At 39.0% G+C, this 18688-nt stretch overlaps 1 protein-coding gene across 1 annotated transcript in view; it reads right to left on the bottom strand.

The window, feature by feature from the left end:
• The window catches only part of MAN2A1 (mannosidase alpha class 2A member 1), a 333289-nt gene that overhangs the window by 97553 nt on the left and 217048 nt on the right, over window positions 1–18688 (bottom strand). The window contains exon 7 of the mRNA XM_053701535.1: window positions 5929–6115. Within this exon, the coding sequence (XP_053557510.1) occupies window positions 5929–6115 (187 nt within the window). The remainder of the gene's footprint in view (window positions 1–5928; window positions 6116–18688) is intronic.

Below are 18688 nucleotides of genomic sequence, written 5' to 3'. Positions count from 1 at the left end.
CATAAGCTAGGTTGAAGGTCCAAGGTGCTACTAGTGCATCTACTAGAGTCGCCCTTGGATCCCTGGATCTGGACCCGTAGCAAGGAACCTTGAAGTTCTGACGGGACGCCATCAGACCCATGTCTGGAATGCCCCATAATTGAATTATTTGGGCAAAGATTTCCGGATGGAGTTCCCACTCCCCCGGATGGAATGTCTGACGACTCAGAAAATCCGCTTCCCAATTTTCCACTCCTGGGATGTGGATTGCAGACAAGTGGCAGGAGTGATCCTCCGCCCATTGAATTATTTTGGTCACTTCTTCCATCGCTAGGGAACTCCTTGTTCCCCCCTGATGATTGATATATGCAACAGTCGTCATGTTGTCTGATTGAAACCTTATGAATTTGGCCTTTGCTAGTTGAGGCCAAGCTTTGAGAGCATTGAATATCGCTCTCAGTTCCAGAATGTTTATCGGGAGAAGAGATTCTTCCCGAGACCATAGACCCTGAGCTTTCAGGGGTTCCCAGACCGCGCCCCAGCCCACCAGGCTGGCGTCGGTCATGACAATGACCCACTCTGGTCTGCGGAAGCTCATTCCCTGTGACAGATTGTCCAGGGTCAGCCACCAACGGAGTGAATCTCTGGTCTTTTAATCTACTTGAATCGTCGGAGACAAGTCTGTATAATCCCCATTCCACTGTCTGAGCATGCACAGTTGTAATGGTCTTAGATGAATTCGTGCAAAAGGAACTATGTCCATTGCTGCAACCATCAATCCTATTACTTCCATGCACTGCGCTATGGAAGGACGAAGAACAGAATGAAGTACTTGACAAGAGCTTAGAATTTTTGATTTTCTGACCTCTGTCAGAAAAATCCTCATTTCTAAGAATCTATTATCGTTCCCAAGAAGGGAACTCTTGTTGACGGGGACAGAGAACTTTTTTCTTTGTTCACCTTCCATCCGTGAGATCTGAGAAAGGCTAGGACGATGTCCGTATGAGCCTTTGCTTTTGACAGAGACGACGCTTGAATCAGGATGTTGTCCAAGTAAGGTACTACTGCAATGCCCCTTGGTCTTAGAACCACTAGAAGGGACCCTAGTACCTTAGTGAAAATCCTTGGAGCAGTGGCTAATCCGAATGGAAGTGCCAAAAACTGGTAATGCTTGTCCGGAAAAGCGAACCTTAGGAACTGATGATGTTCCTTGTGGATAGGAATATGTAGGTACGCATCCTTTAAATCCACGGTAGTCATAAATTGATTTTCCTGGATAGTAGGTAGGATCGTTCGAATAGTTTCCATTTTGAACGATGGAACCTTGAGAAATTTGTTTAGGATCTTGAGATCCAAAATTGGTCTGAATGTTCCCTCTTTTTTGGGAACTATGAACAGGTTGGAATAAAAACCCATCCCTTGTTCTCTTATTGGAACTGGATGAATCACTCCCATTTTTAACAGGTCTTCTACACAATGTAAGAATGCCTGTCTTTTTATTTGGTTTGAAGATAATTGAGACCTGTGGAACCTTCCCCTTGGGGGTAAGTTCCTTGAATTCCAGGAGATAACCTTGAGAAACTATCTCTAGCGCCCAAGGATCCTGAACATCTCTTGCCCAAGCCTGAGCAAAGAGAGAAAGTCTGCCCCCCACCAGATCCGGTCCCGGATCGGGGGCCATCCCTTCATGCTGTTTTGGTAGCAGTGGTAGGCTTCTTGGCCTGCTTACCCTTGTTCCAGCCTTGCATTGGTCTCCAGGTTGGTTTGGGTTGTGAAGTATTACCCTCTTGCTTAGAGGATGTAGAATTAGAGGCTGGTCCGTTTCTGCGAAAGGGACGAAAATTAGGCCTATTTTTAGCCTTAAAAGACCTATCCTGTGGGAGGGCGTGGCCCTTTCCCCCAGTGATGTCTGAAATAATCTCTTTCAAATCAGGTCCAAATAATGTTTTACCCTTGAAAGGGATGTTAAGCAATTTTGTCTTGGAAGACACATCCGCTGACCAAGACTTTAGCCAAAGCGCTCTGCGCGCCACGATAGCAAACCCTGAATTTTTCGCCGCTAATCTAGCTAATTGCAAAGCGGCATCTAAAATAAAAGAGTTAGCCAATTTAAGTGCTTGAACTCTGTCCATAACCTCCTCATACGAAGATTCTTTATTGAGCGACTTTTCTAGTTCCTCGAACCAGAAACACGCTGCCGTAGTGACAGGAACAATGCATGAAATTGGTTGTAGAAGGTAACCCTGCTGAACAAAAATCTTTTTAAGCAAACCTTCTAATTTTTTATCCATAGGATCTTTGAAAGCACAACTATCTTCGTTAGGAATAGTAGTGCGTTTATTTAGAGTAGAAACCGCCCCCTCGACCTTGGGGACTGTCTGCCATAAGTCCTTTCTGGGGTCGACTATAGGAAATAATTTCTTAAATATAGGGGGGGGAACAAAAGGTATGCCGGGACTTTCCCACTCCTTATTTACTATGTCCGCCACCCGCTTGGGTATAGGAAAAGCATCGGGGGGCACCGGAACCTCTAGGAACTTGTCCATCTTACATAATTTCTCTGGAATGACCAAATTGTCACAATCATCCAGAGTAGATAATACCTCCTTAAGCAGTGCGCGGAGATGTTCTAATTTAAATTTAAATGTCACAACATCAGGTTCAGCTTGTTGAGAAATTTTTCCTGAATCTGAAATTTCTCCCTCAGACAAAACCTCCCTCATGGCCCCTTCAGATTGGTGTGAGGGTATGTCAGAACAGTTATCATCAGCGTCCTCTTGCTCTTCAGTGTTTAAAACAGAGCAATCGCGCTTTCTCTGATAAGTAGGCATTTTGGATAAAATGTTTGCTATAGAGTTATCCATTACAGCCGTTAATTGTTGCATGGTAATAAAAATTGGCGCACTAGATGTACTAGGGGCCTCTTGTGTGGGCAAAACTGGTGTAGACACAGAAGGGGATGATGTAGTATCATGTTTACTCCCCTCATTTGAGGAATCATCTTGGGCAATATCATTATCTGTGGCATTGCTGTCCCTACTTTGTTTGGACACTATGGCACAATTATCACATAAATTTAAATGGGGAGACACCTTGGCTTTCATACATATAGAACATAGCTTATCTGATGGTACAGACATGTTAAACAGGCTTAAACTTGTCAACAAAGCACAAAAAAAGTTTTAAAATAAAACCGTTACTGTTACTTTAAATTTCAAACTGAAAACACTTTATTACTGAATATGTGAAAAAGTATGAAGGAATTGTTCAAAATTCACCACAGTGTCTTAAAGCATTAAAAGTATTGCACACCAAATTTCAGAACTTTAACCCTTAAATTAACGGAACCAGAGCCGTTTTTACATTTAACCCCTATACAGTCCCAGCTATATGCTTTGCTGAGACCCAACCAAGCCCAGAGGGGAATACGATACCAAATGATGCCTTCTATAAGCTTTTTCAGTGATTCTTAGCTCCTCACACATGCATCTGCATGCCTTGCTCTCCAAAAACAACTGCGCATTAGTGGCGCGAAAATGAGGCTCTGTCTATAACTAGAAAAGGCCCCCATCTGAAAAAGGTGTCCAACACAGTGCCTGCTGTTTTTCTAAACAATCCCCAAGATTATAATAACCATTAATAGTTAGAATCTGCAAAATATGCCTAGAAAAGCAATCATTTTAGCCCAGAAAAATGTCTACCAGTTTTTTAAGCCCTTATGAAGCCCTTTATTCTTTTATTTAACTAAGAAAATGGCTTACCGGTCCCCATAAGGGGAAATGACAGCCTTCCAGCATTACATAGTCTTGTTAGAAATATGGCCAGTCATACCTTAAGCAGAAAAGTCTGCCAACTGTTTCCCCCAACAGTCCTGTGTGGAAACAGCAATCGATTTTAGTAACTTCTGCTAAAATCATCTTCCTCTTACAAACAGAAATCTTCATCTTTTTTCTGTTTCAGAGTAAATAGTACATACCAGCACTATTTTAAAATAACAAACACTTGATTGAAGAATAAAAACTACATTTAAACACCAAAAAACTCTTAACCATCTCCGTGGAGATGTTGCCTGTGCAACGGCAAAGAGAATGACTGGGGTGGGCGGAGCCTAGGAGGGATCATGTGACCAGCTTTGCTGGGACTCTTTGCCATTTCCTGTTGGGGAGGAGAATATCCCACAAGTAAGGATGACGCCGTGGACCGGACACACCTATGTTGGAGAAATGAGTTATGGGATTTTGGTGCGGGGTTGGCCAGAGAACACATGTCCAAGCCTGCATTATTGTTATTGCAGCGATGATCTGATTTTGGCGATGAGCCAACTAGACAACACATAAATGCTAAATTACTGTAAAGCTTTTACAGAAATATTGATACAGATATTATACAGATTTCCTGTCACTAAATTGATTTTAGAGGTCATGACTCAATGCTTAAAAAAAATGCAAAACAGAGTGAAAAGCTGTAAAAGTCACAATTTTACCACAGGTTGGACAATGCATTACAAATAAAGAAAAACAACTGCAGAATATTACAGTATATACATGGAAATGTTTGGAAAAATTAAGCGAATTGGTGAACCCCATTTTGAAAATCCACATTTAATTTTTATAGGCTTAATAAATTTCATCATTACTTACAAACTATTCTAAAACATATTATAATACGCAGAAAATATTATACATATAATATATTTATAATATTATAAGTAGGGCTGCAACTAACGATTGTTTTCATAATCGATTAATCGGCCGATTATTTTTTTCGATTAATCGACTAATCGGATAAAAAGAGAATCAATAATAGTTTTCTATGTTTTAAATAAAATCCACATAATGAGTGTTACAAATATAAACTTCAGACTAAAACTTTACATTAACACAACTTTTTCTTCAATTTTTAAGCAACAGAGCACAGTTTTATAATTAAACAAAACAAAACCACAAACTGTTTTAAAAGAGGTAGAACTAGAAAGAGTTAGACTATCACTGTTAATAACATTCTGTTATTCACTCTTTCAGAAACTTTGCATTGAAATGCAAAAATCTCAACATGTCCTCATGCTTCTGGCTAAGGCTGGCTCTCTGTTTGCAGCTATATTTCCTGCAGCAGAGAAAAGGCTGTTGAGGTGTATAAGTAGGGTTTTGCCAATTTCACCAAAGTGGGATATTTATCTTTGTTAGCTCTTCACCAATGCTGTTTTCTACCTTGGCAAGGGGCCTCTCAACAAAGTAACCCTTGACTTCATTCTAACATAAAAATATCTTGAATATCTATATGCAATGGTAAATAACCAGCTATAAGGTTAGGGGAAATATCTAGTCCGCTCTAAAAATAACGAATATATACTTATAAAGGTTGAAAAACCAACTAATCGATTAATCGATTATGAGATTCGTTGACAACTATTTTCATAATGGATTATTATCGATTATGACGATTAGTTGTTGCAGCTCTAATTATAAGTGAATTTTAAATTCTCTGTTGACATCTCAGACTCACAGTTTAATTAAAGGGACATGAAATGTTTCCGAAAGAGCATACAATTTTAGGAAACATTTAAAAAAAAATCTATAATCAAATTCACCTTTGCTTTCTGTGTATCCATTGTTCAAAATCATGCTTAGGCAGGCTCAGGAGCACACTGCTGCGAGCTAGCTGGTCATTGGTGGCTACACACATATGAGTCTTGTCATTAGCTGACCAGATGCTAGGTAACATATTAGAGTATTTTCTTTTTGCACTTGTGTGTCCCTTTAACTATTCTTGTTAAATTCAGGTGAGTAAGCAACATTCTGGTCTAAGCAACAGTCACAAGCAAAGAAAGAAAAAAAAAAAAAAAGTAAAGAGGGGGCACCTAATGAAAATATCTATTTTTTTATCTCTCCAGTCTAAATAAATCTCTTAAACAAAGTCACAACAAACACAATACAGTAGTAGAGGTTTTACCTGTGTTGAATATTTCCATCGTGAATAGCCTCTGGGGGTACCCTCCAAGGACAGCTGACTCTCCCACCAGGAAGACGCTTGAAATCAAACTGACAACATATTTTTGGGTCAGGTCCACATGTATGTGGGACATCATAGCTGTAAAAAGGCATCATATGACACAACATGTCTGTGCTACTTCCCACATCTGTTAAATAAAATAAATACGATTAAACCATTGGTACAACTATAAAAAATTAAACTCATTCAGTATCAAATGCTTTTTAATATTTAATTCTACAGGTCAATGCCCAAACAAAAAAAAATAAAGATATGATCCTTTTTAAGGGACCTGAAAGTTGAAATGAAACATTCATGGTTCAGACAGAGCATGCAATTTTAAGAGACTTTTCAATTTACTTTTATTATCAAATTTACTTAATTATCTTGTATCCTTCGCTGAAAAGTATAAATACATACGCTTAAAGGGACATGACACCCAAACATGTTCTTTCATGATTCAGATAGAGAATACAATTTTAATCAACTTTCTAATTTACTTCTATTATCTAATCTGTTTTATTCTCTTGATATCATTTGTTGAAGGAGAAGCAATGCACTAATGGTTCCGAACTGAACACATGGGTGAGCCAATCACAATCGGTACATATATATGCAGTCACCAATCAACAGCTAGAACCTAGGTTATCTGCTGCTCCTGAACTTGCCTAGATAAACCTCTTAACAAAGGATAACAAGAGAAGAAAGCAAATTAAATAATAGAAGTTAATTGGAAAGTTGTTTGAAATTGTATTCTCTATCTGAATTATGAAAGAAAAATGTTGGGTTTCATGTCCCTTTAAGAGCAGCAATGCACTACTGGTAGCTACTGGTGATTGGACGCTACACACATGAGTCTTCTTATTGGCTCATCAGATATGCTTAGCTAGGTCCCAGTAGTGCACTGCCGCTCTAGAGCTGACTTTAACTATGTGTTTAACTTAATGACGAAGAGGTTAAGTACATATATGAATGCATACAATAGTTCTATAATATGTTCTAACACATCAGATCATTTTCTTTTTTTGCACTTATGTTACTTTATTTTTATTATAAAAAGATAAACAATAAACGTGCAATTGAACAATTTTAAACTCCATAGCATAAAATATTTTTTAAACTCCCCAGCATAACAATATACTTTTTTCTTTATTTGAACACAAAATATACAAAAAATAAATAAAATCACCAAAGCCATAGAACAGTGCAACAATGCCATTTCTGATTTTACTGAAATTTCACAGGAAGATTTCTCCTTTCATTAAAGGCATCGGCCATCTAGGAAGTAATGGCAAGTTGCTATTGCTGAAAGTTTCGCCTTATTATTAGAATCCCGAAACTTGGTAAGAAAGAAATTAAAACACTAAATCAATTTCTTCTCAAATCAAATAACTCTTAAAATCCCACCAGAGATAATAGAAAGAAATCATGACTTCTAAATAGACAGAAATTAGTGACTGATCATTGCTTTCTAAAGAGAATGAGAACCAACAAACATGTCACTAACTTGGATTACAGCAACAAACTGAATTTAAACAAACTTGGAAGCACATCATATAGAACAGAATTCAGTCTCACACTTTATCTATTACTTATAGATTATAAAAAGTTTCATCCTATTATCAGCCCTGAAACATGTAAACCCAGGCCCTAGTGTAAATAAGGAAAGACATGCAACTTATAGAATGCCACAGATTGGTTAATCAAACACATCAATGGCAAATCAGAGAAGGAGCAGAACAGTCAGCAAATCTCGTAACCCAACAGACATTTTAGTACAGAATTTTTACATGGTGTGTAGTTAGCTCTCTATTTGAAATCTTCACAAGTACTAACCAGGAAAAGTTGATAGGTTTGCATTCTGAACTCAAGACAATCCCATTAAGGATTAGAATATACACAGAGATGTTCAAAACCAAGTACAAAGTAAAAAAAAAAAAAAAAATGATGCTTACCTGATAAATTTCTTACTTTCCGGATATGGCGAGTCCACAACGTCATCAATTACTAGTGGGAATATTACTCCTGGCCAGCAGGAGGAGGCAAAGAGCACCACAGCAAAGCTGTTAAGCATCACTTCCCTTTCCACAATTCCCAGTCATTCGACTGAAAGGAAATGGAAAAAGGAACAACACAAAGGTGTAGAGGTGCCTGAGGTTTAATAAAAAAACAACTCGGGGTTGAGGACTCACCATATCCGGAAATAAATAAAATTTATCAGGTAAGCATACATTTTCTTTTCTTTCTTAAGATATGATTAGTCCACAACGTCATCAATTACTAGTGGGAACCAATACCCAAGCTAGAGGACACAGATGACTAGCGAGGGAAAACAAGACAGGCAGACCTAAACAGAAGGAACCACCGACTGAAGAACCTTTCTCGCAAAAGAAGCCTCAGCTGAGGCAAAAGTATGCAGAGGGGACCAAGTTGCCGCCTTGCAAATCTTTTCCACAGAAGTGTCATTTTTGAAAGCCCAAGAAGAGGAAATGGCCCTAGTGGAATGAGCAGTCTCATAAGCAAAACTAATACTTCTCAACCAGAAAGAAAGAGAAGTAGCAGTCGCTTTCTGACCTTTACGCTTTCCAGAGAAGCAAACTAACAGGGCAGAGGACTGGTAAAAATCCTTAGTCGCCTGTAGGTAAAATTTCAGAGCATGCACAACGTCCAAGTTGTGCAACAAAATGTTCCATATAAGAAGAAGGATTAAGGTATAGAGAAACAACAACAATTTCCTGATTAATATTTCTATCAAAAACTATTTTGGGAAGAAAACAACTTTGTACGAAGAACCACCTTATCAGCATGGAAGATAAGATAAGACGAATTACACTGCTAAGTCGAGAGTTCCAAAACTCTCCGAGCAGAAGAGATAGCAAAAAGAAAAAAAAACCTTCCAAGATAATAATTTAAAATCTATGGAATGCAAAGGCTCAAACAGAGCCTGCTGCAAAACTTTAAGAACAAAGTTAAGGCTCCAAGGAGGAGCAACAGACTTAAACACAGGCCTTATCCTAACCAGGGCCTGACAAAAAGATTGAACATCTAGCATATCCGCCAGACGCTTATATAACAAAATAGATAATAGACGCATTATACTAGTGGGGAGATAATTTTTTGTTGTGCTGTACTGTCAATTAAGGCGTTAGGTTGCGCCTCATCTCCTCGAAAGTTTTAGTTGTGGAGGTATCTATATATATATCTTATTTAAGTCTCAAGAGAGTGGACTGGTGGGGGGGGGGATATGGATGCACAGGCTATTCCAGTATCTAAACCCACACAACCCTTTTTCTCACTAAGGAATGCATATGAAAGGGACATTTCTAACCAGGATGCTAACTCTGTTTTCACATTGGACCGTTCTAAATATTCGCTATCAGCTTTATTTGACAAAATGGAATACCTGATATTGAAAGAAAATAAATTCAAATGTGATGTTTGGACATTAGAGAGTTATTTAAAACTTCAATTAATCCAAAGGGGTTTAAGGCTGGATAAATATCCCACATTTATTATTGAGGATAAAGTCTTTATAAACTTATGGAACAATACTCTCCGATTGCTCATATAAACTAATGAACTTGCTCATTGATTACAAAACGAATGTGATAAAGGATATATCTGCTAAAATAGTTTTAGCACAAGAAGAACTGAATAAGAGATGTGACAACACTGACTATTCTAAATTTGATACTTACTTAGAGATGCTGTTTTAGAGGCTAAATCCTTTCTTTTAGAACATAAACACAACAAGTATATACGTGACCAGTTGGATTATACAAATAACAGTGTATATATGGAATAGAAAGGAGAGGTTTCAAAAAAAAAAAAAAGAAAAGAATGTTATCAAAATTTTACAGAAGGTAGACGCAGAGGAAATAGGGGGAGACGTAGGAGCAGGGGGAGAGGAAGACATAACAGGAGAATACACTTTACTGATAGTGAGACTGACTCACTAGGTGAGAGTTCTGGTGAGGAAGAGTCACCAAATACACCCTTTAATACTATGCCCCCAGTAGCTCATAGTGTACCACATTTGTAACAGAAACAATCAGTAGTAAGACCTACGGAAGCATCTGTAGTCCCTGTCTCTATGCTCAAACAACCCTTCTATATCTCTAGATACACCGCCCAAGAAACTGCCCCACATACAGTAGACACTCCTAGTACATCGGTGCAACTGGAATTGAATCAGGTTTTTTCCATGACTCCCCCGAAACCAGACGGGGGGGGGGGGCAAGGCACAAGAGGTGTTCACAAAGGGGGGTACACACTGAGAACCAGTCAGAGACAAGCGAGGTACCAGTGAACAGTGTAATCAACCTCTCCTCTCATACATTAAGTGATTTATAAACCAAGGTTCTGAGTTTGGGTTTAGGGTTTTTACCAACTTATTATTTTAATCTATTCAATACACTATTAGATATGAACAGATTTATTAGAAAAATAACCCTCAAAAAGTATTTCCACAGTAATCTTGATAACACGGAAACAGATTTTGTGGGAAATTTGCTTCCACCGGGGAAGCAAAATTCTCCTGACAGAGAACCTGGACTTTCAGGATTTATGTGGATTATCAGTATTGGAGTCACTGGATAGTGCCTCCTGTAATGATGATAACTTTGGCTCTTACCCTATTCCCAAACTTAAATGTTCATCCACTTTCTATCCCATTCACAGTAGGGGTCCGATAATAGAAAAATTGGAAATGGATTTGACTAATTTGTTCTATCAAGTGGGGAAATTAAATTTTAACCTCACAAAAACAGAAAGGGAAGCATTGGACAGTTTAAACTCCAACTCAGATTTGGTCATAAGAGCTGCCGATAAAGGAGGTTCAGTGGTGGTTATGGACAGGATATCATTTGTCAGTGAGGCCCTCAGACAACTCACGAATCCACATAATTACAGAATCCTCAATAATGATCCTACTAGGTTGTTCAAAACCAAACTTAGGGACCTGGTGGATGGAGTGCATAAGGGCCTCATTGACAGGGAAACCAGAAAATATCTTCTGGTCGCAAATACTGTCATACCAATTTTCAACCATCTCTCAAAAGTCCATAAGTCTTTGGAGAATGTGGTCGGAAGATCCATAGTAAGTGGCATAGGGTCCCTAGTAGAGTGGTTAGACCTGATATTACAACCTATGGTGGGCGATTTGGGAAGTCATGTGAAGGGCTCTACCCATGTTCTCAGCCTGGTTTCACAAATTGTATGGGATAAAGAGTATAAGTGGCTAACAGTGAATGTTAGGGCACTTTACTCCTCAATCCCCCCATTAAAAGGGCCTGTTGGCAATAGCCTTCTATATGGAGAAATACCATGGTGATAACAAAGAGTTATGCAATTTTGTTTTGAGCGTTACCCATTTTCTTCTGCAACACAATTATTTTGAGTTCAAAGGGGTCTTCTATCTCCAGATTTATGGTACTGCTATGGGGGCAAAGTTTGCCCCCTCTTACACCAACCTCTTTATGGGGTGGTGGGAGCAGGTCCACATCTATGGAAAACAATTTATGTAAGAACTTACCTGATAAATTTATTTCTTTCATATTGGCAAGAGTCCATGAGCTAGTGACGTATGGGATATACATTCCTACCAGGAGGGGCAAAGTTTCCCAAACCTCAAAATGCCTATAAATACACCCCTCACCACACCCACAATTCAGTTTAACGAATAGCCAAGAAGTGGGGTGATAAGAAAGGAGCGAAAGCATCAAAAATAAGGAATTGGAATAATTGTGCTTTATACAAAAAAATCATAACCACCACAAAAAGGGTGGGCCTCATGGACTCTTGCCAATATGAAAGAAATGAATTTATCAGGTAAATTCTTACATAAATTATGTTTTCTTTCATGTAATTGGCAAGAGTCCATGAGCTAGTGACATATGGGATAGCAGATACCCAAGATGTGGAACTTCCACGCAAGAGTCACTAGAGAGGGAGGGATAAAATAAAGACAGCCAATTGTGCTGAATAAATAATCCACAACCCAAATCAAAAAGTTTTAATCTTATAATGAAAAAAAACTGAAATTTTAAGCAGAAGAATCAAACTGAAACAGCTCCCTGAAGTACTTTTCTACCAAAATCTGCTTCAGAAGAAAACATCAAAATGGTAGAATTTAGTAAAAGTATGCAAAGAAGACCAAGTTTCTGCTTTGCAAATCTGATCAACAGAAGCTTCATTCCTAAAAGCCCAGGAAGTAGAAACTGACCTAGTAGAATGAGCCGTAATCCTCTGAGGCGGGGATTTACCCGACTCCACATAAGCATGATGAATCAAAGACTTTAACCAAGACGCCAAAGAAATGGTAGAAGCCTTCTGACCTTTCCTAGAACCAGAAAAGATAACAAATAGACTAGAAGTCTTTCTGAAATCTTTAGTAGCTTCAACATAATATTTCAAAGCTCTTACTACATCCAAAGAATGTAAAGATCTCTCCAGAGAATTCTTAGGATTAGGACACAATGAAGGGACAACAATTTCTCTACTAATGTTGTTGGAATTCACAACTTTAGGTAAAAAAATAAATAAAGTCTGCAACACCGCCTTATCCTGATGAAAAATCAGAAAAGGAGATTCACTAGAAAGAGCAGATAACTCAAACTCTTCTAGCAGAAGAGATGGCCAAAAGGAACAAAACTTTCCAGGAAAGTAATTTAATATCCAGAGAATGCATAGGTTCAAACGGAGGAGCCTGTAAAGCCCTCAGAACCAAATTAAGACTCCAAGGAGGAGAGATTGATTTAATGACAGGCTTGAACCAAAGCCTGTACAAAACAATGAATATCAGGATGATTAGCAATTTTTCTGTGAAAAAGAACAGAAAGAGCAGAGATTTGTCCTTTCAAGGAACTTGCAGACAAACCCTTACCCAAACCATCCTGAAGAAACTGTAAAATTCTAGGAATTCTAAAAGAATGCCAAGAGAATTTATGAGAACACAAAGAAATTTAAGTCTTCCAAACTCGGTAATAAATCTTTCAAGACACAGATTTACGAGCCTGTAACATAGTATTAATCACTGAGTCAGAGAAGCCTCTATGACTAAGTATTAAGCGTTCAATCTCCATACCTTCAAATTTAATGATTTGAGATCCTGATGGAAAAATGGGCCTTGAGATAGAAGGTCTGGCGTTAACGGAAGTGTCCAAGGATCCCTGGATCTGGACAGATACCTGGGAAGTTTTTTTGTTTAGATGAGAGGCCATCAGATCTATTTCTGGAAGTCCCCAGATTTGAACAATCTGAAGAAATACCTCTGGGTGAAGAGACCATTCGCCCATACAAGTATCCAAGATACTTCTTTCATAGCCTGAGGACTGTGAGTCCCACCTTGATGATTGACATATGCCACGGTTGTGACATTTTCTGTCTGAAAACAAATAAACGATTCTCTCTTCAGAAGAGGCCAGAACTGAAGAGCTCTGAAAATCGCACGGAGTTCCAAAATGTTGATTGGTAATCTCGCCTCCTGAGATTCCCAAACCCCCTGCGCTGTCAGAGATCCCCATACAGCTCCCCAACCTGAAAGACACGCATCTGTTGAGATCACAGTCCAGGTTGGACCAACAAAAGAGGCCCCTTGAACTAAACGATGGTGATCCAACCACCAAGTCAGAGAAGATTGAACATTGGGATTTAAGGATATTAATTGTGATATCTTTGTATAATCCCTGCACCATTGGTTCAGCATACAAAGCTGGAGAGGTCTCATGTGAAAACGAGCAAAAGGGACTGCGATGCAGCAGTCATGAGACCTAGAATTTCCATGCACAAAGCTACTGAAGGGAATGATTGAGACTGAAGGTTTCGACAAGCTGAAACCAATTTCAGACGTCTCTTTTCTGTTAGAGACAAAGTCATGGACACTGAATCTAATTGGAAACCCAAAAAGGTTACCCTTGTCTGAGGAATCAAGGAACTCTTTGGTAAATTGATCCTCCAACCATGTCTTTGAAGAAACAACACAAGTTGATTCGTATGAGATTCTGCAGAATGTAAAGACTGAGCAAGTACCAAGATATCGTCCAAATAAGGAAATACTGCAATACCCTGTTCTCTGATTACAGAGGGAAGGGCACCGAGAACCTTTGAAAAGATCCTTGGAGCTGTTGCTAGGCCAAATGGAAGAGCAACAAACTGGTAATGCTTGTCTAGAAAAGAGAATCTCAGAAACTGATAGTGATCTGGATGGATTGGAATATGAAAATATGCATCCTGTAAGTCTATTGTAGACATATAATGCCCTTGCTGAACAAAAGGCAGAAAAGTCCTTATAGTCACCATTTTGAATGTTGGTATCCTTACAAAACGATTCAATATTTTTAGATCCAGAACTGGTCTGAAGGAATTCTCCTTCTTTGGTACAATGAACAGATTTGAGTAAAACCCCAGACCCTGTTCCAGAACTGGAACTGGCACAATTACCCCAGCTGACTCTAGGACTGAAACATTTCAGAAACGCCTGAGCCTTTACTGGGTTTACTGGAATGCGTAAGAGAAAAAAATCTTCTCACAGGCAGTCTTACCTTGAAACCTATTCTGTACCCTTGTGAAACAATGTTCTGAATCCAAAGACTCTGAATCAAATTGATCCAAACATCTTTGAAAAATCGTAACCTGCCCCCTTACCAGCTGTGCTGGAATGAGGGCTGCACCATCATGCGGATTTGGGAGCTGGCTTTGACTTTCTAAAAGGCTTGGATTTATTCCAGACTGGAGGTTTCCAAACGGAAACTGTTCCTTTAGCGGAAGGGTCAGGCTTTTGTTCCTTATTTTGACGAAAGGAACTAAAACGATTAGCAGCCCTATATTTACCTTTAGATTTTTTGTCCTGAGGCAAAAACATAATTTATGTAAGAACTTACCTGATAAATTCATTTCTTTCATATTAACAAGAGTCCATGAGCTAGTGACGTATGGGATATACATTCCTACCAGGAGGGGCAAAGTTTCCCAAACCTTAAAATGCCTATAAATACACCCCTCACCACACCCACAAATCAGTTTAACGAATAGCCAAGAAGTGGGGTGATAAGAAAAAAGTGCGAAGCATATAAAATAAGGAATTGGAATAATTGTGCTTTATACAAAAAATCATAACCACCACAAAAAAGGGTGGGCCTCATGGACTCTTGTTAATATGAAAGAAATGAATTTATCAGGTAAGTTCTTACATAAATTATGTTTTCTTTCATGTAATTAACAAGAGTCCATGAGCTAGTGACGTATGGGATAATGAATACCCAAGATGTGGATCTTTCCACACAAGAGTCACTAGAGAGGGAGGGATAAAATAAAGACAGCCAATTCCTGCTGAAAATAATCCACACCCAAAATAAAGTTTAATGAAAAACATAAGCAGAAGATTCAAACCGAAACCACTGCCTGAAGTACCTTTCTACCAAAAACTGCTTCAGAAGAAGAGAATACATCAAAATGGTAGAATTTAGTAAAAGTATGCAAAGAGGACCAAGTCGCTGCTTTGCAAATCTGATCAACTGAAGCTTCATTCCTAAACGCCCAGGAAGTAGAAACTGACCTAGTAGAATGAGCTGTAATCCTCTGAGGCGGAGTCTTACCCGAATTAACATAGGCAAGATGAATTAAAGATTTCAACCAGGATGCCAAAGAAATGGCAGAAGCTTTCTGGCCTTTTCTAGAACCAGAAAAGATGACAAATAGACTAGAAGTCTTTCGGAAAGATTTAGTAGCTTCAACATAATATTTCAAAGCTCTAACAACATCCAAAGAATGTAACGATTTCTCCTTAGAATTCTTAGGATTAGGACATAATGAAGGAACCACGATTTCTCTACTAATGTTGTTGGAATTCACAACCTTAGGTAAAAATTCAAAAGAAGTTCGCAACACCGCCTTATCCTGATGAAAAATCAGAAAAGGAGACTCACAAGAAAGAGCAGATAATTCAGAAACTCTTCTGGCAGAAGAGATGGCCAAAAGGAACAAAACTTTCCAAGAAAGCAATTTAATGTCCAATGAATGCATAGGTTCAAACGGAGGAGCTTGAAGAGCTCCCAGAACCAAATTCAAACTCCATGGAGGAGAAATTGACTTAATGACAGGTTTTATACGAACCAAAGCTTGTACAAAACAATGAATATCAGGAAGAATAGCAATCTTTCTGTGAAAAAGAACAGAAAGAGCAGAGATTTGTCCTTTCAAGGAACTCGCGGACAAACCCTTATCTAAACCATCCTGAAGAAATTGTAATATTCTCGGAATTCTAAAAGAATACCAAGAAAAATGATGAGTAAGACACCAAGAAATATAAGTCTTCCAGACTCTATAATATATCTCTCTAGATACAGATTTACGAGCCTGTAACATAGTATCAATCACAGAGTCAGAGAAACCTCTGACTAAGAATCAAGCGTTCAATCTCCATACCTTTAAGTTTAAGGATTTCAGATCCGGATGGAAAAAAGGACCTTGCGACAGAAGGTCTGGTCTTAACGGAAGAGTCCATGGTTGGCAAGATGCCATCCGGACAAGATCCGCATACCAAAACCTGTGAGGCCATGCCGGAGCTATTAGCAGAACAAACGAGCATTCCCTCAGAATCTTGGAGATTACTCTTGGAAGAAGAACTAGAGGCGGAAAGATATAGGCAGGATGATATTTCCAAGGAAGTGATAATGCATCCACTGCCTCCGCCTGAGGATCCCGGGATCTGGACAGATACCTGGGAAGTTTCTTGTTTAGATGAGAGGCCATCAGATCTATCTCTGGAAGCCCCCACATTTGAACAATCTGAAGAAATACCTCTGGGTGAAGAGACCATTCGCCCGGATGCAACGTTTGGCGACTGAGATAATCCGCTTCCCAATTGTCTACACCTGGGATATGAACCGCAGAGATTAGACAGGAGCTGGATTCCGCCCAAACCAAAATTCGAGATACTTCTTTCATAGCCAGAGGACTGTGAGTCCCTCCTTGATGATTGATGTATGCCACAGTTGTGACATTGTCTGTCTGAAAACAAATGAACGATTCTCTCTTCAGAAGAGGCCAAAACTGAAGAGCTCTGAAAATTGCACGGAGTTCCAAAATATTGATCGGTAATCTCACCTCCTGAGATTCCCAAACTCCCTGTGCCGTCAGAGATCCCCACACAGCTCCCCAACCTGTGAGACTTGCATCTGTTGAAATTACAGTCCAGGTCGGAAGAACAAAAGAAGCCCCCTGAATTAAACGATGGTGATCTGTCCACCACGTTAGAGAGTGTCGAACAATCGGTTTTAAAGATATTAATTGAGATATCTTCGTGTAATCCCTGCACCATTGGTTCAGCATACAGAGCTGAAGAGGTCGCATGTGAAAACGAGCAAAGGGGATCGCGTCCGATGCAGCAGTCATAAGACCTAGAATTTCCATGCATAAGGCTACCGAAGGGAATGATTGTGACTGAAGGTTTCGACAAGCTGTAATCAATTTTAGACGTCTCTTGTCTGTTAAAGACAGAGTCATGGACACTGAATCTATCTGGAAACCCAGAAAGGTTACCCTTGTTTGAGGAATCAAAGAACTTTTTGGTAAATTGATCCTCCAACCATGATCTTGAAGAAACAACACAAGTCGATTCGTATGAGACTCTACTAAATGTAAAGACTGAGCAAGTACCAAGATATCGTCCAAATAAGGAAATACCACAATACCCTGTTCTCTGATTACAGACAGAAGGGCACCGAGAATCTTTGTGAAAATTCTTGGAGCTGTAGCAAGGCCAAACGGTAGAGCCACAAATTGGTAATGCTTGTCTAGAAAAGAGAATCTCAGGAACTGAAAATGATCTGGATGAATCGGAATATGCAGATATGCATCCTGTAAATCTATTGTGGACATATAATTCCCTTGCTGAACAAAAGGCAATATAGTCCTTACAGTTACCATCTTGAACGTTGGTATCCTTACATAACGATTCAATAATTTTAGATCCAGAACTGGTCTGAAGGAATTCTCCTTCTTTGGTACAATGAAGAGATTTGAATAAAACCCCATCCCCTGTTCCGGAACTGGAACTGGCATAATTACTCCAGCCAACTCTAGATCTGAAACACAATTCAGAAATGCTTGAGCTTTCACTGGATTTACTGGGACACGGGAAAGAAAAAAATCTCTTTGCAGGAGGTCTCATCTTGAAACCAATTCTGTACCCTTCTGAAACAATGCTCTGAATCCAAAGATTGTGAACAGAATTGATCCAAATTTCTTTGAAAAAACGTAACCTGCCCCCTACCAGCTGGACTGGAATGAGGGCCGTACCTTCATGTGAACTTAGAAGCAGGCTTTGCCTTTCTAGCAGGCTTGGATTTATTCCAGACTGGAGATGGTTTCCAAACTGAAACTGCTCCTGAGGACGAAAGATCAGGCTTTTGTTCTTTGTTGAAACGAAAGGAACGAAAACGATTGTTAGCCCTGTTTTTACCTTTAGATTTTTTATCCTGTGGTAAAAAAGTTCCTTTCCCACCAGTAACAGTTGAAATAATAGAATCCAACTGAGAACCAAATAATTTGTTTCCCTGGAAAGAAATGGAAAGTAGAGTTGATTTAGAAGCCATATCAGCATTCCAAGTCTTAAGCCATAAAGCTCTTCTGGCTAAGATAGCTAGAGACATAAACCTAACATCAACTCTAATAATATCAAAAATGGCATCACAGATAAAATTATTAGCATGCTGAAGAAGAA

The sequence above is a fragment of the Bombina bombina genome, chromosome 2 (genome assembly GCF_027579735.1).
Source record: "Bombina bombina isolate aBomBom1 chromosome 2, aBomBom1.pri, whole genome shotgun sequence".
NCBI classification, from domain to species: domain Eukaryota; kingdom Metazoa; phylum Chordata; class Amphibia; order Anura; family Bombinatoridae; genus Bombina; species Bombina bombina.
The sequence above is the reverse complement of the archived record's forward strand: the minus strand, read 5'-3'. Positions and strand labels throughout refer to the sequence as shown.